General features: G+C 43.5%; 1 protein-coding gene across 1 annotated transcript in view; it reads left to right on the forward strand.

Annotated features, from left to right (window-relative positions):
* The window catches only part of ADAD1 (adenosine deaminase domain containing 1), a 160,285-nt gene that overhangs the window by 54,260 nt on the left and 79,445 nt on the right, over positions 1-26,580 (forward strand). Inside the window, exons 4-5 of the mRNA XM_089672173.1 lie at positions 4,187-4,294; positions 18,712-18,837. Coding sequence (XP_089528299.1) covers positions 4,187-4,294; positions 18,712-18,837 — 234 coding nt within the window. The remainder of the gene's footprint in view (positions 1-4,186; positions 4,295-18,711; positions 18,838-26,580) is intronic.

The following is a 26,580-nucleotide window of genomic DNA, read 5'->3' on the forward strand; positions in this document are numbered from 1 at the left end:
AAGCCAAGGAAAGATGGAAAAATCTCCAAAAGGCATCAAATTACAGATTAGACATTCTTATAATATGTCAACAAAAGTTAGATTTTATTTCCATCATTTACACTTTCAAAATAACAGAAAACAAAAAAATGGCATCTGCAAAAGTTTGGGCACCCTGCAGAGTTAATATCTTGTACTGCCCCCTTTGGCAAGTATCACAGCTTGTAAACGCTTTTTGTAGCCAGCCAAGAGTCTTTCAATTCTTGTTTGAGGTATCTTTGCCCATTCTTCCTTACAAAAGTCTTCCAGTTCTTTGAGATTTCTGGGCTGTCTGTCACGCACTGCTCTTTTAAGGTCTATCCATAGATTTTCAATTATGTTGAGGTCAGGAGATTGTGAAGGCCATGGCAAAACCTTCAGTTTACGCCTCTTGATGTAATCCCCCGTGGATTTCGAGGTGTGTTTAGGATCATTATCCATTTGTAGAAGCCATCCTCTCTTTAACTTCAGCTTTTTCACAGATGGCATCAAGTTACCATCCAAAATTTGTGAAAATTTTATTGAATCCATTTTTCCTTCTACTCGTGAGATGTTCCCTGTGCCACTGGCTGCAACACAACCCCAAAGCATGATTGATCCAACCCAATGCTTAACAGTTGGACAGAGGTTCTTTTCATTAAATTCTGTGCCCCTTCTCCAAACGTACCTTTGCTCATTCCGGCCAAAAAGTTCAATTTTAACCTCATCGGTCCACAGAACTTGTTTCCAAAATGCATCAGGCTTGTCTATATGTTCATTTGCAAAGTTCAAACGATGATTTTTGTGGTGAGGACGTAGAAGAGATTTTCTTCTGATGACTCTTCCATGAAGACCATATTTGTACAAGTATCTCTTTATAGTGGAATAGTGTACCACAACTCCAGTGTCTGCCAGATCTTTCTGTAGGGATCGTGCAGTCAAACGTGGGTTTTGAATTGTTTTTCTCACAATCCTGCGAGCTGTTCTGTCTGATATTTTTCTTGGTCTTCCAGATCTTGCTTTAACTTCCACTGTTCCTGATGACTGCCATTTCTTAATTACATTCCGAACAGAGGATATTGACATCTGAAAACGCTTTGCGATCTTCTTATAGCCTTCTCCAGCTTTGTGAGCGTCAACTATTTTCAGTTTTCTAGACAACTGCTTAGAAGAACCCATGGTGCTGATTGTTGGGGCAAGGTCAGATGAGTCTGGGCATTTAAAACCTTTGAGATTGACATCACCTGGTCTTCCCAGACGATGATTGAGAACAATCTATGACACTGGCAGGTCTCAGCTTGGCAAAGGGGGCAGTACATGCTATAAATTCTGCAGGGTGCCCAAATTTTGCAGACACCATTTTTTTGTTTTCTGTTATTTTGAAAGTGTAAATGATGGAAATAAAATCTAACTTTTGTTGACATATTATAAGAATGTCTAATCTGTAATTTGATGCCTTTTGGAGATTTTTCCATCTTTCCTTGGCTTCTTTATGCACATTAATACAAATTTTTAGCTGGGGTGCCCAAACTTTCGATCCCCACTGTGTGTGTGTGTGTGTGTGTGTGTGTGTGTGTATATGTATGTGTGTGTATATATATATATATATATATATATATATATATGTATGTGTGTGTGTGTGTGTGTGTGTGTGTGTGTGTATATATATATATATATATATATATATATATATATATATATATATATAGCCTTATAGTAAAACACACACACAGCACAGTTGACCCTTTGATGGTCCCAGACGCCTTCTGTCATTAGTACAGTGTCAGTGCTTTTTTATTAGCACTGATCACTGTACTGAGGTCACTGGGGATGTCAGTGACACCAAGTCAGTTCTCCCCAGTTGCAGAATGGAGTCCCGCAATAAGTTATTACTAATAAAAAAAAAAAATCCCAATACATACATTATATATATATATATATATATATATATATATATATATGTGTGAGTGTATGTATTGGATTTTTTTTTTTATTAGTAATATCAACAACTTATTGCGGGACTCCAGTTTTTATGCGTGTTTTAGCGCATTTTGACGTGCGTTGAGCCACATTTTAGTTGCACATTAAAATGCTATGCATTTTGCAGGTTTTCCTGTGAAAAGACATCATGCTCATATCTTTATCTGTTGATGCTGTCCGCCCTCTAAAACATATAAGGGATTATTTACTAAGGCTGGAGAGTGCAAAATTTGTTGTGGCACTGCATATAAACCAGTCTTATAAATTGGTTTATATGCAGTGCCACAACAAATTTTGCAGATAGAGATCTGAGCTTGCCACACCTGTCAGTGCCACAGAAGTCTAGGGAAAGGCTTTGAGCTACTTTACATACAACAAAGGTCCCTTCTTCCACCATAACCCGAGATGGAGCAGTTTGATTAACCCTCTGGCTGCCGTTTTTCACCTCCAGATGTGACATATCATCATATACATTGCTTGATACCATATACCTTCTGGTGAGTGTACATCTGTCCAAGGTGGTGGATTCCCCCTATTTTGGGATTGTTCACACTTTCACATCCTGCACGTTGAAAGTATTTCACTTTACCAACATTAGGGACACTATACGAATGGATTTGTTGAATGGAATATTATTTTAAGAAGTATAACCACGATCATTGTAATTGATTTTTGCACTATAATGCACGGATTGTCACAATTATTCACAAACTTTTATTTTGCTGTATTTACTTACGTTAAGTTATATATACATTTATGCTGCACTTGACTGTTCCACCTAATTTATTGACTGAGTAATTTTAGTACTGCACTTCTTTTATGCTTATACTGATTGGGATTGTTACCTATACCATAAGTGCTAGCTCCTTTGTTATTTATTTCACTAGCGCTTGCCTATATACTTCTTTTATATACTACCATAGGCTGATGACACAAAACTAAACTTCTTTGGCTGCACTCATAAATGCTATTGCTGAAGGACAAAATAGGAAAGAGGAGAGGACAGAGAGAGATTTGGGGGAAGGAAGGAAAGAAAGGAGGGAGGGAATGGATGGATGGAGGAAGGGAAGGAAGGTGATGGAGCGAAGGTAGGTGTTGAAGGGAAGGTAGGGGATGGAGGGAGGAAAGAAGGAAGGGGATGGAGGGAGGAAAGAAGGAAGGGGAGGGAGGGAGGAAAGAAGAAAGGGGAGGGAGGGAGGAAAGAAGAAAGGGGAGGGAGGGAGGAAAGAAGAAAGGGGAGGGAGGGAGGAAAGAAGAAAGGGGAGGGAGGGAGGAAAGAAGAAAGGGGAGGGAGGGAGGAAAGAAGAAAGGGGAGGGAGGGAGGAAAGAAGAAAGGGGAGGGAGGGAGGAAGGGGGTAGAGGGAGGATAAAAAGGGATGGAGGAAATGGATGGAAGGAAGGACCCACATGGATGGTTCTGAGCTTACTGGTACATTCAGAAGCATCACGCAGCTGCTCTGTACACAATTTCCCGCCCACACATCGCCTTCTCAGAAGCTGCACGGACTGGAGTGTGGGCGAGGACAGGAGGAGGCACAGCAGATCCGGGCTCTCTCCTTTGCCATTGTTTTGGAGGATGGGGGAGGGGATGGGCACTGTGTCAGAGAACATGAGGCATCAGAGACCTAGGGGGGGGGGGGACACCTGAGGAGCACATGGGGGGGCCCAGAAGGGAAATCCAATGCACAGACAGGGATGATCGGTGTAGAGGTGAGGCCAGTTACAACCAGCGATCTCCCTGTATGGCTTTCAGTGAAGCAGCTGAAGGACGCTTCTCCTCTCCCTCTCTCCCTGCTGCAGCTTTCAGCTGCTTCATTGAAAGCCATACAGGTTGATCGCTGCCTGTAACTTCCCCCACCTCTGCACCGATCATCCCTGACTGCTCCTGATGCATCTTATCCATGGGTGCAGCGTGTTCACAGCACAGTGGGCCCCCAACCCTCGTAGCCCATGTGTAGTGCACACCCTGCACCCATGGATGATGATCCACTGCTACACCTGAGCAGGGTAGTTATAATTAAGGGTATTGTTCCTAGGAGCTGGTTTCTGGTTTTTGTGTTCCTAGTGTTCAGTCCTCCTGTAGGTGGTTGTGTTATCCATGGCTTGTGATGCTGTGTTTTCCAGTAAACACAGAGTTTTTACAGCAAGTACAAAAATCTTTTACCTTTGTCTGAAACTAATATTTTTTTGCCTGTTAAAAATCTTACAGCTCATCTGGAGGAAAACACAGATGTCCCTAATGTCGTTGGGCCGCCATTATTACCTGTGGAACCAAAAATCCCATCTGAAGCTTTAAGTTCTCAAAGACCTCGTGCTGGTAAATTTATCGGGACTTTTCCCTTTTGTTATGTTATTAAACGTTCATCTCCACAAAGTGTATTTCCAGTCTGCCTTATATGACATCAGTACCTATAAAACATGCGTGATGAACCATATGTGTGCTTATAGAACCCAGCATACAGTATACATGCATCATGTAGTACGGCCTAAGCGAACAATGAAGTTATACCTTTAACCACTTGCCCTCCAGAGGATTTACCCCCCTTCCTGACCAGGCCATTTTTTGTGTTACGGCGCTGCGTTACTTTACAATTGCGCGGTCTTGCAACGCCGCACCCAGATGAAATTTATGTGCTTTTTTTCCCCCCACGAATTGAGTTTTCCTTCAGTGGTATTTGATAGCCTGTGCAGTTTTTATTTTTTGCGCTATAAGCAAAAAAAAAGACTGACGATCTTGAGAAAAAAAACAATATTTTTGGCTTTGCTATTAACCACTTGTCCTCCAGAGGATTTACCCCCTTAATGACCAGGCCTCTTTTTGCTACTTGGTGCTGCTCTAATTCAACTGATAATTGTGCGGTCATGCAATGCTGTACTCAAACGAAATTTACGTCTTTTTTTTTTCACACAAATAGAGCTTTCTTTCAGTGGTATTTGATCACCTGTATGCTTTTTATTTTTCGCACTATAAACAAAAAAAGACTGAGAATTTTGAAGAAAAACAATATTTTTTACTTTTGGCTATAAAACATATATAGTAAACACAAAGTCCGTTATAAATTTAGGCCAAAATGTATTCTGCTACATGTTTTTGGTAAAAAAAATCCAAATAAGTGTATATTGATTGCTTTATGTGAAAGTTATAGCGTCTACAAACTATGCTATGGATACTGCAATTTACTCCATTTTTTGCTATACAGCGCTGCACTAAATGGCAATTGCACAATTTACACAGGAATTTACACAGCTTTTACTTTCTGATTGCCCTTCACATTTTTTGAGGTGCTAAAATACCAGGCTAGTACAAACACCCCCAAATGACCTCTTTTCGGAAAGTAGACACTTTAAGCTATTTGCTGAGAGGCATATTGAATCCATGGAAGATTTATTTTTTTCCACAAGTTTCTAGAGAATGACAAACACATATTTGTTTTATTAATTATATATTTCTTACACAAGCTATGAGTATATGTGGAATTATACCCCAAAATACATTCTGCTACTTCTACCAAGTGTAGGGATACCACATGTGTGAGACTTTTTGAGAACCTAGCCACATACAGGAGCCTGAAATCCAATGGCCACTTTGTAAGCCTGAAGGTGCGCAACTTCATTTCGCTTCCTCACTACCTATCACAGTTTCTGAGGCCCTGAAATGCCAGAATAGCACCAAACCCCCCCAAAGGAGCCCTTTTTGGAAAGTAGACACCCCAAGGAGTTTAAAAAGAGGCATGGTGAATATTTTGTAGATCTCATTTTTTTTCTCACAATGTTTTGATATATAAGAAAAGAAAAAATGTTTGGTTTTTTTCAAAAAACTTGTGGCAACAAACGAGAATTGCAAAATACTCACCATGGTTCTTATCAAATTCCTTGGGGTGTCTACTTTCCAAAAAAGGGTCATTTGGGGGGGTTTGGTGCTATCCTGGCATTTTAGGGCCTCTGAAACTGTGATAGTCAGGAAGTGTAATGAGGAAATAAAGCCCTTTAAAAGCCTGAAGGTGCTTATTGGATTTTGGGGTTCTGTACTTGGCCAGACTGCCAAAACGTGTCTCACACGTGGTACCCCCATACTCCGGAGAAGTAACAGAATATATTTTGGGGATTAATTCCACATATACCCATGGCATGTGTGAGCAATAAATCATTTTAAGTGACAATTTTGTGTAAAAAAGAAAAACATTTTGTCAAGAAATAAATTCTTCTATTGACTCAACATGGCTCTCAGCAAATAGTTTGGGGTGTCTACTTTACAAAAAGGGGTAGTTTTGGGGGGTGGGGGCATTTTATGCTCATCATTAGAGGTGTATGCCACACACCCCTCACTCTTCCAACCACCTGAAGATCAAGCCTTTTCTGAAACTTTTTGTTCACATGAAAAAATCTGTATTTTTTGCTAGGAAATTAATTTAAACCCTCAAACATTATATATTTTTTAAAGCAAACACCCTAGTGAATAAAATGATGGGTGCTGCTATTTTTTATGTCACATAGTACTCATGCACCGATTTTTCAAACACAAATTTAAAAATAAAATACAATTTATTTACTTTTAGTGCACAAAATCACAATATATTGGCCAATTATTTGGTAAACTATAAATGATGATGGTATGTCGAGCAAATAGATACCAAACTTGACATGCTTTAAAACTGCGCGTGCTCCGTGTAATGGTGACAAACTGCATACATTTTTAATATCCATAAGCAAAAATTTAAAAGCCTTTTATAAGCTACTATTTTAGATTTACAGAGGAGGTCTAGTGCTGGAATTACTGTCCTTGATCTGACGTTCATTGCGATACCTCACATGCATGGTGCAACCGCTTTTTACATATCAGCACAGGGTCAACGCTCGCTCAAGGGAGCAGGGGGGGCAAGGTTCCTTTTATTTAGATTTGTTTTTTTTTACATGGACACTTTTAATGCTATCACAGAGAATGCAATTATCCCCTATAATTTCAATGGGCATTGTCATTCTTTTTTGAGAAATCTGGGGTCTATCAGACTCTAGATATCTCCTCTGCCCTTACATTATCTAATCAAACCAAGATCGGTGTGATCAGATGCTTTCCCAATTTACTAATAGCGTTGTTTTATATCCTGCAAAACTGAAGTGCTGAAATGCTTGTAGCTTCCGATTTCTTAGACTATAGAGATGATTGGCACCATTCCGGTCTCCAATCAGCTCTATGGTCATCTGGCAGAAACACCGGCTGCATTCTGAGGTTCCCCCGATGGCACGGGACTGCCCAAGAAGGCTGTGGAAGGCAGCGGGGGAGAGAGGGGGGCATCATCTCCCGCTGCTTGTAAAAGTAATCCTGCAGCTAATTAGCCATTAGTATTGCGTTTACATGAAAGCCAATCACTGGCTGAAAAAAATGATGCCAGGATGATGCCTGCAGCTGTAGGCATCATCCTGGTATAACCATTCAAAGTCCAGTGATGTACCAGTACGTCGCTGGTCCTTGTTGGGTATATATGCTATATTGGTTTTTTTTTTGTATGCAGCATGTGGGGTGAATGAAAAAAGAGAAGACATCTCTGCCAAAAAAAGTGTGTGGTATGCCCACTGTTAGAATATACCGCCCTGCATCCACCCACTTCTAATGGTGAACACGCATTACGTTGCACGGTGCCACATGCACCAATTCCAAGATTGTACATATGTGTAAATAGTGGCACGCTTGAACAAAAACTGTCCACGTATAAGTGGTACCCCATATGGAAAAAGGATGACACCAAGTCCCAATCTATCTTGCCACTACTCCCCATGTAGTCTGAGCATCCCGGGGGGCTCCATGTGACTATCTTTTCCCTCATAAATCCAAAACTTGTATGTATAGCCTGTTACCTTCTCACAGGTCTTATATATCTTGACCCCATATCTAGCACACTTGCTGGGGAAAAATTGTTTGAATGCAAGGCGGCCAGAAAAATTGAGGGACTCATCAACGCAGATGTTTTGCTGGGGAGTATAGACATCTGCAAAGTTTTGGTTAAGGTGATTTGTGAGGGGCGGAATTTTGTCGAGCCAGTCAAATTCAGGGTTACTCCACGGACAGCAGTGTGCGCTGTCGTTGAAATACATAAAACACATTATACTCCCCTATGTATGCCTGGCCATGGCAGCAGAGAACCCGGGCATATGATGAATCAGGTCTGTGGACCAATACAACTGGAATTATTATTATTATTTTTTTTTTTAGTAATGCCCATGTTGAGGGTTAGGTCCCAAGAAAATTGAAATTCGAAAACCGTATTGGGTTTCCATGCGAATGGTCTGGGAAGGTTTGAATTTGGGTTGCCGGCAATAAATTGTTGTGCATATAAATTGCTTTGATCCACAATCAATGCATACAGAACCTCCGTGAAAAACTGTTCCAAACAAATCAAGGGGAGTAGTTAAATTTGCTGTTTCCACCTGAATTCCGGGTTGGGCAGTGAAAGGGGGAAGTACGGGTGCTGCAGAATTTGTGGGCTGCCAATCGGGATTTGCAAGCACATCCGGAAGGATACTAGGGGCTCTACGGGCCTGTGTGTGAATTCTTGGTGGTTGCGGGACACTACTTGTGCTCGCTACCGTACCAGCTTGTACTGCACTTAAGGGACCCGCCATGTCACCAAGTGATACTTCAGTGCTGGTATGTGAAAGACCAGGATGTGCTAGGCCGCTGGTGCTCACCAGTTCACCAAAAGGTAGAGCGGCACTAGTACTGGCACTCTGCTGCATATGAGTTATTAAAATTTACCGGCAAGTGCTAACTAGAGATCAGGCCTGTTTCTGCGAACACTGCGGTTTTGTGTGCAATGTATCAAGTGACCGTGACCTACTGACACCGCACTTGCTGGGGGAGAAGGGATGGGGGGGGGAATAAGCGTAGGGGCTAATCGCAGGTACCGGGGCTGATCCCGCTAATGCTGCGTTTTTGAGGACACTATACTAATATGAACGCTGGTATAGTGCTGATCTGATCAAAGATATTGATCCGTTCAGACACTATACTAGCAATGGAGGTTTATTGTGTATGAGCGTGTTCCTGGAAATCAAGGGGTTAAATGTGATTACTGGTGTACTGACGGGCAATCTGACGCCATCTGGGAGGGGCGTGAAAACCATGGGAGCACGAATCACGTATATATACGTGATTTCGCGCACCCATACCGCCCTGTAGCATCATTTCTGCCATAGGTCGATCAGGAAGCGGTTACAGAAGCTGTTTGTGTTATGGCGCTGTATTACGGGTTTTTTAATTTTGCACTTTAAAAAAAAAAAAAAAAAGGCCGACAATTTTGAGAAAAAAATCAATATTTTGGACTTTGTTATAAAACCTGTCCAGTAAAAAAAAAATGTAAATATTTTGTCATAAATTTAGGCCAAAATGTATTCTGTGACAGATCTTTGATAAAAAAAAAATATCCCAATACGTGTAAATTAATTGGTTTACATGAAAGTTATAGTGTTTACAAATGGTGGTATAGATTCTGGGATTCTTTTTTTTTTTCCTGCTAGTAATGGCGACAATCAGCGACTCTTAAGTGGGACTGCAGCGGGCAGGGGAGGGACATCCCCAGTGACACCAATACAGTGAACAGTGCTAAAAAAACAGCACTGACACTGTACTAATGATACTGGGCTGGAAGGGGTTAATGTGAGGGGCAATCAAAGGGTTAACTGTGTGTAGGGAGTGTTTTACTAGGGGGGAGGGGGGGGGCAGTGTGACTGAGCTGTCAAGGAGGAAGACGGTTTGTAAACTGAACAGTCTTCCTCCTCGTCGGTGATTGTCAGTAATGGGATCCGGTGATTGACATCTGCCAATGGCGGCGCGGGTAGGGTTCACGCCATCCACCTACCCGGAAATGCCAAATCACGTATATATACATGTGATCTTGCGCACCCGTGCCGCCGTGTAGCAGTATATCTGCTATACTGCGGCAGGTAACTGGTTAATAGTACTGCATATGCAAATAATGGAATGGCATATTACTGCACCCAAAAATTGGATATGTCCTTATGGGTTAACCATTCACATGAAGGCCCACATTATGGGGATATAACACACTCCATATTTTTCATAATATAATACTGTCTGTATAAACAATTTTAAAGCTGAAGTTTAGCTATAAATATTTTTAGCCCAACAGCTTTAGTCACATTACTTACGTGAAATGAAGGATGTCCCACATCATACAGGCAGCTAGATCCTGTAGAAATCTTCACTACAGGCCCTCTTACTGGCTCCAATCTTCCAATGTGCAGGGGCTTGATATCCTTGAGCTCCAGGCTGAGCAGTTATGAAAAAGTTCCTGATGAGGACCTGTAATCTCCTGTCTTCTCTTACACTGAGGAAAGTTCTTTCATTTAAATTAATCAAAAAAGGTTGCGCTTGTTAATCACCAATTACCGTGTTTTTCGCTCCATAAGACGCACTTTCCTCCCCCCCCCCAAAAGGGGGGGAAATGTCAGTGCATCTTATTGAGCGAAGGTAATGCGGCCGGTCCGGTATTTCTACCGCCACCATGTCAGAATATCGGGCCGGCCGCTCAGCTCTTCCCTCCTGCAGGACCTTACCTGTTCCTCACTCCAGCGCTGCAGTCTTCCCGCGGCGGCTTCTGTGACAGCCGGGTGCCCACTGCGCATGCGCGAGAAGCGCTGCGCTTTGTGAATGGTCCGGCGTCTTCTGGGACACATGCCAGGTCCCAGAAGGCTCCGGGCCATTCACAAAGCGCAGCGCTTCTCGCGCATGCGCAGTGGGCACCCGGCTGTCGCAGAAGCCGCCGCGGGAAGAAGGAAGGAAGGACAACTTCGTGGAAGTGGGAGCTGGTACCTGCCAAATTCAGGTACCCGTTCCCCCTCCCTCCCCAACGGTCTGCAGTCTCTGGTCATCCCCTGCACTGTCTGCAGTCTCTGGTCATCCCCTGCACTGTCTGCAGTCTCTGGTCATCCCCTGCACTGTCTGCAGTCTCTGGTCATCCCCTGCACTGTCTGCAGTCTCTGGTCATCCCCTGCACTGTCTGCAGTCTCTGGTCATCCCCTGCACTGTCTGCAGTCTCTGGTCATCCCCTGCACTGTCTGCAGTCTCTGGTCATCCCCTGCACTGTCTGCAGTCTCTGGTCATCCCCTGCACTGTCTGCAGTCTCTGGTCATCCCCTGCACTGTCTGCAGTCTCTGGTCATCCCCTGCACTGTCTGCAGTCTCTGGTCATCCCCTGCACTGTCTGCAGTCTCTGGTCATCCCCTGCACTGTCTGCAGTCTCTGGTCATCCCCTGCACTGTCTGCAGTCTCTGGTCATCCCCTGCACTGTCTGCAGTCTCTGGTCATCCCCTGCACTGTCTGCAGTCTCTGGTCATCCCCTGCACTGTCTGCAGTCTCTGGTCATCCCCTGCACTGTCTGCAGTCTCTGGTCATCCCCTGCACTGTCTGCAGTCTCTGGTCATCCCCTGCACTGTCTGCAGTCTCTGGTCATCCCCTGCACTGTCTGCAGTCTCTGGTCATCCCCTGCACTGTCTGCAGTCTCTGGTCATCCCCTGCACTGTCTGCAGTCTCTGGTCATCCCCTGCACTGTCTGCAGTCTCTGGTCATCCCCTGCACTGTCTGCAGTCTCTGGTCATCCCCTGCACTGTCTGCAGTCTCTGGTCATCCCCTGCACTGTCTGCAGTCTCTGGTCATCCCCCTACTATGTCCGCAGTCTCTGGTCATCCCCTGTACTGTGTCCGCAGTCTCTGGTCATCTCCTGTACTGTGTCCGCAGTCTCTGGTCATCTCCTGTACTGTGTCCGCAGTCTCTGGTCATCTCCTGTACTGTGTCCGCAGTCTCTGGTCATCTCCTGTACTGTGTCCGCAGTCTCTGGTCATCTCCTGTACTGTGTCCGCAGTCTCTGGTCATCTCCTGTACTGTGTCCGCAGTCTCTGGTCATCTCCTGTACTGTGTCTGGAGTGCATTGGTTCAGAATATTTTTTTTTTCTTGTTTTTCTCCTCTAAAACCTAGGCACGTCTTATGGTCAGGTGTGTCTTATGGAGCGAAAAATACGGTAAATATTTACACCAGCATCAAAAAAATTTGCTATTTTTTAAATAAATAGAAATCACAAAAATTTCCTTAATATCAAATTGTACTATAAAAAGTCCTATAACCAAAAATTGAACATGCTTAATATCTTCAATTATTCAATCTTCATGTGAAAAAACACAAAACACTGTGCTCAAATCCACCACCAAATAGATTGAATAAACTCACTAGAGCACAATGCTGGTCAGATTGCTTCTGCTCTTGGCTGTGCTTGGTTTTTTAATAACCTAATCACATATATTTTGATGAGCTATATGTGTAATGTCAAGGTCTAAAATATTTTTATGAAGGTATTGGCCCTTTAAATATTCTCTCATAAATATGCATATAATTTTTTTATATAGCTTTGTGTGTTAGCTTGCCAGTAATTATTCACAGATATTATTGTTATATATGTTGCCTGATTAAGATGTCAATTGGCTCTGCTTTTTCTGCGGTTGCAGAGGATAAATTGACAGGGTGTAGTGACTCACGTTCCATCCGCTCTGTGAGGACGTCGGGTGACGAAACGCGTAGAGCGGGGCTTTTGGAGGTGACGTTCGGCGAAGTGTCGCCGTCTGTAGATGTCGAAGGAGGCTTGGTTGATTTTTGCTGTGAACGCTGTTTATGCTGGTATTCGGCTCGGGCACCAGTTATTGTGAGTTCGATGCTATGTTTTATAAATACATTCTTTTTTTACATTGCTACACTATGTTTTCTCCTCTCTTGCTTTCTGAGCCCATTCCAAGTGTGAGAAGATGTGTATGTTACTCTGAATCGTCCCATATACGCTGGTATTCATCTGCAGATCGTTTCTCCAAGAGCAGAAGCACTTGTGTTGGTTTATAATTTAACCAGCATTGTGCTCTGGTGAGTTTATTCAATCTATTCGGTGATGGATTTGAGCACGGTGTTTTGTGTTTTTTCACATGAAGATTGAATAATTGAAGATATTAAGCACGTTTATTTTTGGTGTTGGACTTTTTATATTACATTTGACATTAAGGACATTTTTGTGATTTATATTTATCTAAAAAATAGCACATTTTTCGATGCTTGTGTAAATATGTAATTGGTGATTAACAAGAGCAACCTTTTTTGATTAATTTATATGCACACCCTCAACAGGGTTAGGGTATGCTGCTTTATATATGTTTCTGATATAGATATATAGATATATATACATATGTACCGTATTTTTCGCTCCATAAGACGCACCTGACCATAAGACGCACCTAGGTTTTAGAGGGGAAAAACCAGAAAAAAAAATATTCTGAACCAATGGACTGCAGACACAGTACAGGGGATGACCAGAGACTGCGGACACAGTACAGGGGATGACCAGAGACTGCGGACACAGTACAGGGGATGACCAGAGACTGCGGACACAGTACAGGGGATGACCAGAGACTGCGGACACAGTACAGGGGATGACCAGAGACTGCGGATACAGTACAGGGGATGACCAGAGACTGCGGACACAGTACAGGGGATGACCAGAGACTGCGGACACAGTACAGGGGATGACCAGAGACTGCGGACACAGTACAGGGGATGACCAGAGACTGCGGACACAGTACAGGGGATGACCAGAGACTGCGGATACAGTACAGGGGATGACCAGAGACTGCGGACACAGTACAGGGGATGACCAGAGACTGCGGACACAGTACAGGAGATGACCAGAGACTGCGGACACAGTACAGGAGATGACCAGAGACTGCGGACACAGTACAGGAGATGACCAGAGACTGCGGACACAGTACAGGAGATGACCAGAGACTGCGGACACAGTACAGGAGATGACCAGAGACTGCGGACACAGTGCAGGGGATGACCAGAGACTGCGGACACAGTACAGGAGATGACCAGAGACTGTGGACACAGTACAGGAGATGACCAGAGACTGCGGACACAGTACAGGAGATGACCAGAGACTGCGCACACAGTGCAGGAGATGACCAGAGACTGCGGACACAGTGCAGGAGATGACCAGAGACTGCGGACACAGTGCAGGGGATGACCAGAGACTGCGGACACAGTGCAGGGGATGACCAGAGACTGCGGACACAGTGCAGGGGATGACCAGAGACTGCGGACACAGTGCAGGGGATGACCAGAGACTGCGGACACAGTGCAGGGGATGACCAGAGACTGCGGACACAGTGCAGGGGATGACCAGAGACTGCGGACACAGTGCAGGAGATGACCAGAGACTGCGGACACAGTGCAGGAGATGACCAGAGACTGCGGACACAGTGCAGGAGATGACCAGAGACTGCGGACACAGTGTAGGAGATGACCAGAGACTGCGGACACAGTGCAGGAGATGACCAGAGACTGCGGACACAGTGCAGGGGATGACCAGAGACTGCGGACACAGTGCAGGGGATGACCAGAGACTGCGGACACAGTGCAGGGGATGACCAGAGACTGCGGACACAGTGCAGGGGATGACCAGAGACTGCGGACACAGTGCAGGGGATGACCAGAGACTGCGGACACAGTGCAGGGGATGACCAGAGACTGCGGACACAGTGCAGGGGTAGACCAGAGACTGCGGACACAGTGCAGGGGATGACCAGAGACTGCGGACCTTTGGGGAGGGAGGGGGAGCGGGTACCTGAATTTGACAGGTACCCCCTCCCACTTCCGCGGAGTTGTCCTTCCTTCCTTCTTCCCGGGCCGGCTTCTGTGACAGCCGGGTGCCCACTGCACATGCGCGAGAAGCGCTGCGCTTTGTGAATGGCCCGGCGCCTTCTGGGACCTGTCATGTGTCCCAGAAGACACCGGATCATTCACAAAGCGCAGCACATGCGCAGTGGGCACCCGGCTGTCACAGAAGCCAGCGCGGAAAGACTGTGCAGCGCTGGAGCGAGGAACAGGTAAGGCCCTGCAGGAGAGAGCAGCTGAGCGACCGGCCCGGTATTCTGACATACCGGACCGGCCGCTTTATATTCGCTCCATAAGACGCACTGACATTTTTCCCCCTTTTTTGGGGGGAAAAAAGTGCGTGTTATGGAGCGAAAAATAGTGTGTGTGTGTGTGTGTGTGTGTGTGTGTGTGTGTGTGTGCGCGTGCGTGCGCACGTGTGTGTGTTCGTGTTCATTTCAATTATTTTTTACATTGAGTAGTTGAATATTTGTGGCACTGCCCATATTTTGAATATTAAAGTTCTTTCATTGCTTTCACTACCTGTAGTGTAATCTGTAAATAAGAGAAGAGTCTGAAGACTCATGGGATTCTCTCCTACATTAACAGATTGTGTTCCAGGCAGTGAAAGTATTAAAATAACTTTACTTGTTGGAGAAGGGAGGGGCTAGTCTTCATCAGGAACATTCACAACTGCTGAGCCCAGAGGCCAAAGATTATAAGCCCTTGCTCACCAGAAGTTCAGAGCTACTAAAAGGACCTCTCATCAGTGCAGTGAAGTTTTCTAGAGGATTCAGCAGTCTGCGTGACATGGGACATCTTTGCATGGAAGTAGTAAGACTAAACCTGTAAGGCTAAAAATATTTAGCTATGCTGAATATAAGTAATGCTTGTATATGATGCCTCTCGACAGGTGGGCTTTCACTCTGAGAGGCCACATATATGCGTCCCAAATGCAAACATTGCTGATAGCATGTACCCTGTGTGCTCCCAGCACAGTTACAGGTGGGTACCGGAAAGCATCCAATGCTTAGTTGTGATCGGGAGCTTTCCAATCGTGTCCATTGTGAATGCCATCCTCAGTGGTTGCATGATCGGAATGCCCGCCTCCCATCATTTAGAACTTCTTAAAGGGCCGGGAGGCGGTGGCACGAAGGGGTTAAAACTATCAGAAAACCAGAACTTCTCAGGTGGATGACCAGGTATTGCATCACCCTGTAAGTCACACACTTTAACGTTACTTTCGCATAGAGCTCTGTATGAGGTATTCAGGCACTTCCTCCTGCCCTTTTGTTTTGAGGACTCTGTTTCGGGACAGTCACCCTCGGGTTACTTTGTACTCTTAGACACACACCATTTCCTCACCCTACTACGTGAGTACCCAACAGACGATTACATAGGCTCACGGGAACCGCAGCCATAGCTCAGGAAAACATTTGCTCTGCCAAAAGCCTGGAGACCTTGCCATTTGGCAGTTCCTGTTGGTTTATCAGAGAACCTTGAGTTTGATGGAAGATGCCATACAGCAGCATTTTCAAGTTGGGCACCATCTCAGTCCACATGAGAAGGGTCCTATTGCTCCTAAGTGCTTGTCAGCATAACTTTACTGCTAGCATCAACTCGAGAGTTTGCCCTCTGAGGGAGAGCACTTGTTTGGTCTTAGATGCCTTCATCTAGAAGATGACTCTGGAGGAAAAGTACATTTTTACCCCTAAAGTAAGTGGCGGAAAAGATTAGAAACTGGTGTCATCTTTGGAAACCAAGAAGCATTTCTTTTGTAAGTAGCAAGCCTCGGGCTATAAACCGAAGCCTCAGTTCCTTTAAGAACTGGACCTTCAAGTCATCTAGAGGCAAATCCTGTTCACAGTGAAGGGTTTCCCCCACTCACTTGGGTGAGTGAACATAATTTGGCCTTTGCGGCTGTCTAGAATGAGGAAGCTGTAGATGACTGGGTCTACAGCATGATCCAGGTTACAAGCTGTAGTACTTTTCCCCTTCTCGCATTATGACTTCAAGGGTAACTTTGGAGCAACAAAAATTTGCAGTTTTCTTTTCGGTTTTGAAAAGGCTGCTATCCCAATGAGTCATCATACCTGTGCGAGAAGAGGCGAGGTCTCACAGCTTCTAAATCAACTTGTTTATGGTTCCCAAGATGGCTTACCTTTTCTGGCCCCAATGATCTCAACAGATTGCTGAAGGTATAGAAATATTAGGATGGAGTCAACCCAGATGGTGATTTTACAGCTTCAGCAGCATTTTCTTGCAGCCTACATTAGTAGATTCCCATTATCAGTTTGTGGTGTTGCCTTTCAGTCTTTCCACGACTCCCAGAATACTTACTTATATGTTGTCTCTGGTTCTAGGGTTGAGGACCCAAGGTATTCTCATCATGGGGTACCTGGAGCTCTTTAACTCAGTATGTTTGGGACAGGTTTTAGGAGGCCTTGGATCTGGCAGTGCATCTGACTCTAAACCAGGTCAGCGCTGGTAGTTGGAGTTCCATGCGGATATCGGAAAATCCTTACTTCATTGAACTTGATGAGAGATGGCTGCCTTTCAGGCTGGGGAGATGTTTTGGAAAAGCTCTCAGTTCAGGGAGCATGGTTGTCAGAGGAGCGAAAGTAGCCACCCAACATCCTGGAGCTTTGGCCAATTCAGACTTCCCTCCTACTCTGGTCTGTCTGCCTACGGTGGTCTTCCCATCACTGTACAGTCAGATAATACCACAGCAGTGGCATACAGGGGTTAAAAAAGTATTGAACATGTCACCATTTTTCTCAGTAAATATATTTCTAAAGGTGCTATTGACATGACATTTTCACCACATGTCGGTAACAACTCATGCAATATATACAAAGAAACCAAAACAAATAAGTTCAGAAATTTTAAGTGTGTAATAAAATGGAATGAGGGAAAAAGTATATGAAGAGCACGTTTCTCTTTCCTGGTTAAGGCCCATTCTACTAAGGGTGGGTATTGCAGTTCCCTATGTTATTTAGCAAAAAGCCTCTGTTCAAGTTTGTAAGGTTGCTACTTGGTCCTCTCTTCATATGTTTACAAAATTCTACCAGGTAGATATTCAGGACTTTGCAAATGCCAATTTGTTTTTTTTTTTTTTTTGAGTGAAAGGACCTGCAGGAAGCTTTGTAGTGTAGTTTTGTTTTTCGGGCATGTTGGCCTTGTTGCTATGCTGTCCACCCCTCATGTTCAGTTCTTTGGGACATCCCAAGTAGTCATTGATATGGATAACCTCATATTAATCTAACAATAGGATTTTACAGGTAAGCAAAAAATCCTGATTTAGTATTGTTTTAAAATACGCAGATGTAAAGGATCTTGATTTGTTACAGTATGTTATGTTTGAATGTGTTTGACAATTGGACCTACACATTCTACAGAGCCATTAAAAATGTGCGCAAATACAAATTTTGCCAATTTTAGGCTGCATTAATACTTAGCATGCAGAACTACTAAATGCAGCAAGCAAGATATTCAGTTTTGTGCACAAATAAATGAGCTGCCCTATTTGCAAAGCATGCATATGCTCCACAATCTACAAGTGAGTTGGGGCTTAAAGTTTAGCGGAACTACAATGGTCCTAGTTGTGGAATGGATAGTCTTATATGCAACTTCTCCTGGCTAGTATTCATAATGCAAAGTCCAGCATTTTTGTCGTTTTACTAATCCTGAAAATAGGGTGCAATTTTGTCTTCCCTCAGGCTTCGTTTAATGCCAATGTGACTCCATATGTTTAAATGGTTGGCTTGGCTAAGCATACATAGTTATGCTATGGAAATAAGAATAGGAATTGTTAGTAGATGCCTTTTAAAGTCAGCTGTTAAAGAGAATAACAGCAGCAGTTGTACAGAAGGAAGAATGCTATTTCCTCCAAGATCTTGTGGGTTTGGGTTATCCTGTAGTGTGTACTGCTGCTTATAGACATTAATTCCTACCTAATTATTGCTTTTTTTTTTTTTTTTTTTTTGTGTCCATAAGAACGTTACATAGTCATATGCTGTTTTGCTGTTTTGCAGATAAGAGGCCTTTCATTCATGAAAAGATATCTTCTGTAATCAAGGAAAGGTTTTCGGATCTGTTGGAAAAGTATCCTCAGTTTACAAGTTGTGGTAGTTCTTTAGCTGCTTTTGTAATGAAAAAGGGTAAGTACTTTTTACAAATGCCTATAGAACTTTGTAAATGCCATTCTTATTTTGATTTGTTTGACTTCCCCTCTGTGTTGCTGGTCTTTGTACATTTGAGTCCTGCTGCATAGACCACTTGAGCCCCAGAGGATTTACCCCCCTTAATGACCAGGCCTTTTTTTGCTGTTTGGCGCTGCACTAATTCAAATGATAATTGCGCGGTCATGCAATGCTGTACCCAAACGAAATTTACGTCCTTTTTTTCACACAAATAGAGCTTTCTTTTGGTGGTATTTTATCACCTGTGCGCTTTTTATTTTTTGCGCTATAAACAAAAAACCACGAAAATTTTGAAAAAAAACTATTTTCTACTTTCAGCTATAAAAATATATCGTAAACTCAAAGTTAGTCATAAATTTAAGCCAAAATGTATTCTGCTACATGTTTTTGGTAAAAAAAATCCCAATAAGTGTATATTGATTGCTTTGTGTGAAAGTTATAGCGTCTACAAACTATGGTATAGATACTGCAATTTATGCCTTTTTTTGCTATACAGCGCTGCACTAATTCAAATGATAATTGCACGGTCATGCAATGCTGTACCCAAACAAAATTTACGTCCTTTTTTTCACATAAATAGAGCTTTCTTTTGGTGGTATTTGATCACCTGTGCGCTTTTTATTTTTTGCGCTATAAACAAAAAAACCACGAAATGTTTGAAAAAAAACAATATTTTCTACTTTCAGCTATAAAAAATATATCGTAAACTCAAAGTTAGTCATAAATTTAAGCCAAAATGTATTCTGCTACATGTTTTTGGTTTTTGGTAAAAAAAATCCTGTGCATTAGCGGGCAAACTGGCGCTATCTAGGAGGGGCGCAAACACTATCGGAAGTCACCAGTGACACTAATACAGTGATCAGTAAAAAATCTGTTCACTGTAATCAATGTCATTGGTGACAGGGCAGTGAAGGGGTTAACTGGGGGGGGGGGGGCAATCAAGGGGTTAAATGGGATTTCTGGTGCACTAGCGGGCAAACTGGCGCTATCTGGGAGGGGCGCTAACACTATCGGAAGTCGCCAGCGACACTGATACAGTGTTCAGTAAAAATTGTTTCACTGATCAGTGACACTGATGACAGGGCAGTGAAGGGGTTAACTGGGGGGGCAATCAAGGGGTTAAACGGGATTACTGGTGTACTGGCGGGCAATCTGGCGCTATCTGGGAGGGGCGCTAACACTATCGGAAGTCGCCAGCGACACTGATACAGTGATCAGTACAAATCGGTTCACTGATCAGTGACACTGGTGACAGGGCAGTGAAGGGGTTAACTGGGGGGTGGGGGGGGATTAAGGGGTTAAATGGGATTACTGGTGTACCAGCGGGCAATCTGGCACTATCTGGGAGGGGCGCTAACACTATCGGAAGTCGCCAGCGACACTGATACAGTGATCAGTAAAAATTGGTTCACTGATCAGTGACACTGGTGACAGGGCAGTGAAGGGGTTAACTGGGAGGGCGATCAAGGGGTTAAACAGGATTACTGGTAAACTGGCGCTATCTGGGAGGGGCGCTAACTCTATCGGAAGTCGCCAGCGACACTGATACAGTGATCAGTAAAAATTGGTTCACTGATCAGTGACACTGGTGACAGGGCAGTGAAGGGGTTAACGGGGGGGGGGCGATCAAGGGGTTAAACGGGATTACTGGTGTACTGGCGGGAAATCTGGCGCTATCTGGGAGGGGCGCTAACTCTATCGGAAGTCGCCAGCGACACTGATCAGTAAAGATCGCTTCACTGATCAGTGACACTGGTGACAGGGCAGTGAAGGGGTTAACGGGGGGGGGGGCGATCAAGGGGTTAAACGGGATTACTGGTGTACTGGCGGGAAATCTGGCGCTATCTGGGAGGGGCGCTAACTCTATCGGAAGTCGCCAGCGACACTGATCAGTAAAGATCGCTTCACTGATCAGTGACACTGGTGACAGGGCAGTGAAGGGGTTAACTGGGGGGGGGGGCGATCAGGGGATTAAATGTGTCCTAGAGTGTTTTAACTGTAGTGTAGTGCTTGTGTACTCACTTTTTGGATGTCTTCTTCTGTCTGGAACGGAATGTGTCCAGGCAGAGAAGAATGACATCATATCCTGCCCTGTGTATATGTCAACATAGGACAGGGACCGATCATGTGATTTCAGCCAGAAATCACTGGCTGAAATCTAATGATTGATCCCTCCTGGATCAAATCGTGTCACCCGCGGGTCGGCGGGAGCGCGCACGCGCCCCCTGTCGGCGAAAGTGTCGGGAGCGCGGATCCCGTTTTAGAACGTGGTTTTGCGCTCCACTGCCGCCCTGCACACGTATATACACAGTGGCAGGGCGGCAAGCGGTTAAGCAATGAATTTGGTTATTAATTTGTTGCTTCTTCAAAACAAAATAGCCTAAACATGGGGTCTAGCCATTTTTAGTTATTTCATGGCCAGGGCTTATGGCAATCAACGTACATCTTATTTTCATTTCAATAACTAGACTAGGGAAGTGAAATTTTGAAACTCTGTTGGTTTTATAGAAAAGGAAAAAAAATATTTCTTTTGCACACTGATCATATATGCAGTCCATTATGGTTAAAGTGACATGATATCCTCACTCTTTAAAAATATTCCATACATATCCACTACCTAATGGCTCTGCAATCCATTTTTCATTAAATTTGTTTTACTGTGACTTTGTCTCCTTGTAACATCCTTGAGTCCCTCATGTTCTCACTTTCCTCCTCATTTCTATTTCTTTGGAATGAGCAGTGTGCGTTAGTTATGGTCAAGTGTGCTGCTCTATGCACACTACAGATCCCTTAGTCCCTAGTCCATCTCAGGAGTGAGTAAGCGAGAGTGGCTACGTTCTTTCATACATTGGGAAAATGGAGAACAAATGTAGCCACCCTATAAGAGGAAATCAGATCACAGCAGCAACAAAAAGGAATTTGGAGAAGGCTGAGAGCAGTATAAGGTCATTAATCAAACAGTACAGGGAGGACACAGGCTTTTGTTGTTCATAGACACTGGTTATATTATGGTGTCTTCAGTCAATTGCACTCTGGCAGAGCTTTTGAAGGCACACCCCGGACATCCCCCTATAACTCTTCCTCATGACATGAGTCCTCAATTTCTTTATAGTGCCCTAAAGTGATTGATCTCTTCTCCAATATGGAGAAATCACTTCTAGCTTAACTAGTTTTATTTTAGCTTTAGATTTTTAGTTTCGCCTGATCCTGGCTCTCAAGGCCCTGAACTGCTTTGTGCATGTGCAGAAGTTGAACAGTTGTCAACATCAAGCAACAAGAAGATTAGTGAGCGCTAAAAGTCAGTGAGCAGCTAAACACCAAAAGGTACCAACAACCTTCAAAAGTAAACAATATAATAGCAGGGTGTAGCGCTTAAAAATCATGCATCATATATGTCAAGCCTAATAAGCAGCATATAAATATAATAAAACCTCAATATAATAAAATAATCCTAAAAAACAAGTGAGAAAGTGACAGTGCAAATACATACCGTATTTTCCGGCGTATAAGGCGACTGAGTGTATAAGACGACCCCCTAATTTTCCAGTTAAAACATAGGTTTTGGGCTATACTCGTCGTATAAGACTACCACCCTTCTGAGGCAACACCATTTAACCCCTAGCCTACAGAGCACTTATACCCACTCCCCACCACACCCCCCCCCCCACCCCCGGGCCAATTTTCAGCTTTCAGTACTGTCACACTGAATGACAATTGCGCAGTCATGCAACACTGTACCCATATGAAATAGGTGGCACTGATGAGGCACTGGTAGGTGGCACTAATGGGCATTGACAGGCATCACTGATGGGCACTGAAAGGCAGCACTGATAGGCGACACTGACTGGCACTGATAGGCGGCACTGACTGACACTGATAGGTGGCACTGATTGGCAGCACTGATGGGCATTGACAGGCATCACTGATGGGCACTGAAAGGCAGCACTGATACATGGCACTGATAGGCGACACTGACTGGCACTGATTGGCGGCACTGACTGGCACTGATTGGTGACACACTGAAAGGCAGCTCAGATGGGCACTGATATGTGGCATTGATGTGCACTGGTAGGCACTGATATGTGGCATTGATGTGGCACTGCTGGGGCTACACTGATCATCAGGGCACACTGATTATCAGTGCCCTGATAATCAGTGTACATGTCCCCTCCGCGGAAAGCCGATTACCGGCTCTCCTCTCGAGCTGTCAGCGTGACAGCTCGAGAGGAGAGAAATGCCGATAACCAGCATTTCCCTGTTTACATGTGATCAGCTGTGATTGGACACAGCTGATCACATGACCGAGCCGACATCTTCAGCTCTTTCCGTGATCAGTGATAGCTGTGTCCGAGGGACACCGCGCATGCGCAGAGAATGGGAGGACGTCATATGAGCCAATCACGGCAAGTGATGTATTCTATTAATGAATACAGAGCCTGCTTGGATTGGCTGTGTCAGAGAGGTGGACTGATGTCACAACTTCAGCCAATCCGAGCAGGCTCTGTATTCATTAATAGAATACATTGCTCGCCGTGATTGGCTCAGCGCGGTACACTGTATCTAGCTGAAGCTACCATACAGTATTACCGCACATCCAGCGTTCTATACCCGGCGTATAAGACGACCCCCAATTGTTGGGGTATGTTTTTAAGTAAAAAAAAGTCGTCTAATACGCCTGAAAATATGGTATATAAAAGTGTATTGCGTCACTAATCAGTGACCCGCCATGTGCACAGTGTCAGGTATAGCCCAAATAATAGGATGTCTATGGGTCTTCCGGATCCAAATGACTGGTCCAAATGGTTGGTGATAAGGGAAAGTATAAAGACTGCGCACTCACCAGATGCACAATCACACAAAAAGAGAAGGAATTTTTGTGCCCTTCGGTCCCCACATTACCAGTGATGTACATTCTCCCCAAAATGCATAAGAACCCTATAAATCCCCCCGGTAGACCAATCATTAGTGGTATTGGGTTGTTGTGTTCAAGAGCAGGGGAGTACATTGATTTGTTTCTACAACCACTGGTATGCAAAACTCCATCTTACCTAAAAGATACCAAGCAGGTTCTTCAAGATTTGAGAGATCTATCTATTGAGCCAAACACGTTTCTTGTGACAGCTGACTTTACGTCACTGTATACCAGTATTGACCACACACAGGGTATGCAGGCAGCAGCCTTTTATCTAGATAATCACAGTGATTTGCCTATTTTACAACAAACCTTCATTTTATCCCTTTTTTAGATTTCGCAATGACCAGAAATTACTTTTGGTTCGATGGGAAGTTTTATTTACAGACGAAAGGAGTTGGGATGGGAGCGAAATTCGCTCCCAGCCTGGCTAACTTATTCATGGCCAGGTGGAAGGAAGATTTAATTTATGCAAGGGATTGGCCGGAATTATTTTTTTTCAGACGATACATTGACGACATTTTGCTCATTTGGAAAGGAGATGAGCAAGCATTAATTAATTGTTTTGGCACATTGAACAATAATACCCTCAACATTAAACTCACAAATACAGTACCACAGGTAAACTTTTTAGATTTAACATTATATAACTCAAAAGGAGCTATAGTCACATCCTCCTATTTTAAAGAAACAGATCGCAACGGTTATATTCCTGTTAATAGTTGCCATCACCCTCGTTGGCTTTCTAACATCCCAAAGGGCCAATTTTTGAGAATTCGCAGGAATTGCACTAATCTTGACACGTACTTTTCACAGGCCACTATTCTGAAAAACAGATTTATTGAAAAAGGGCATGAGGAATCTGCCCTTACACAAACAATGCAAACAGTGGCTGACATGGTTAGGAACATATTGCTGGCTAATATTCCTAAGCCAAAACAATCAAGAATCTGTCCATTTGTGACTACTTTTTCTACGCAATATAAGACTATCATGAAGATTATTAATAATATTTGGAAGATTCTTATGCCAGACAATATTTTGGCTAATATTTTGCCAAACAAACCAGAGGTCACATTTAGAAGGGCTGGTCCTCTGAGGAATAGAATAGCCCCAAACATAGTTGAACCTCCTATGCAGATTTCCCTCTTTAATAGCATGAAAGGATTCTACCCATGCAACAAATGTGTTATTTGCTCGTACAACAATCAAAGGAAGAGGAAGGTTGACACATTCACCTCTTTGACCACGGGGAGAGTTTATAACATTGATAGTTTTATATCTTGCACGAGCAGATATGTGGTGTATCTCCTGCAATAGACAATATATTGGCCGCACGACAAGAAGGCTTCACGATCGATTACGAGAGCACGTTTACAATGTAAAGAGGGGTTTCAAGGAACACTCACTCTCTAAGCATTATCACTTACATCATAATAGAGACCCCTCGTCTTTAAACTTTATGGTGATAGACATAGTACATACCCATTGGAGAGGTTATAATAGGAGAAGAGCAGTATCCCAAATGGAGTCAAGATGGATTTATGAGATAGGTTCGATGTACCCCAAAGGTCTGAATGTAGACATGGATATTAATTGTTTCATCAATAATAGCTAACTATCCATTTAATTTTATCTTGTTTTGACTTATTTTATATCCCCATCTTATTACCATTGGTACTGATATTCATGCTCTCCTTTTTTTTTTTTATATATTTTTTTTATATATATTTTTATACATTTTTGATACATTATGTGCATCTTTTATGTGCATTGTAAACGCATTTTTGCATTTTATTATTTTTTATTTCTGGTCATTGCGATTTTATTTTATCTTTGTTTGCTGATTGCGAATTTTATCTACATTTTCACATTTATGTCTATTTTATTCCACAATTATGCCTATTTTATTCTATCATTAAATCTTCATGTGTATTTTATGACTTTATTTACAATTTTTTTCTATTCCACTATGAACAGAAATGTTTCTTACCATTTTGTATTTATGACCAGATATGTATATTTGTTATATTTACACATTTACCATATGCACTTTATATGTATAACACATTTATATATGCTGACAGGGTTTGATCATGATCCCTGCTGCTACATTTATTTGCTGTGTATTGAATGCCTTTAGATATGTAATCCCTAATGGTAATCCATTATGGCTATATATTCACAATTTATCTGTAAATATGTTCCCAATTGAGCATTCATATGTTGATTATTCTCTCTGGGGATCTAGCTTTCATTGTTAGACCTCTCACCCCTTTCCATGCATAAGCACCTATTGTGTGTGCTGCGATTTCGGCTACGCTTAAATGGCCCCTAAATATTAGCAATATCACTATAAGGAGTGGTGGCTGCGTAATGCGCAGGCGCCATTTTCCCTACGTTTTGTTATACGGTGCTCGCGCATGCGCAGTTCACCCCGGCTACTCCAAAATAGCGCCCGGCATATGGACAACAACCTATCGCAAAATGGAGGCCGCATAAATGGCAGGCGCCATTTTTTCAATTTATAGCACGAGTATAGCGTCTTTTGGCTGTATGCAGACCCCCTATGAATACGTGCCATTGCACGAAACGCGTCAGGTGGGGCTACAGCAATAGGACATCGCTGCTGACACCATACCGGTCCCGGCAGCCATTTTGGATCACCATACTGGTCAGTGATTTCTGTACATTCATTTATCTGGTTAATAAAGCACCCTCTGTTCATACGGTATCACGCTATGGACCTCCTTTTTTTTTGAGCTCCCACTATCTACAGAGGAGGTGAG

The sequence above is a fragment of the Staurois parvus genome, unplaced genomic scaffold, assembly GCF_062004578.1.
Source record: "Staurois parvus isolate SC_StPar_1 unplaced genomic scaffold, SC_StPar_1.0 ptg000122l, whole genome shotgun sequence".
Taxonomy (NCBI): Eukaryota; Metazoa; Chordata; class Amphibia; order Anura; family Ranidae; genus Staurois; species Staurois parvus.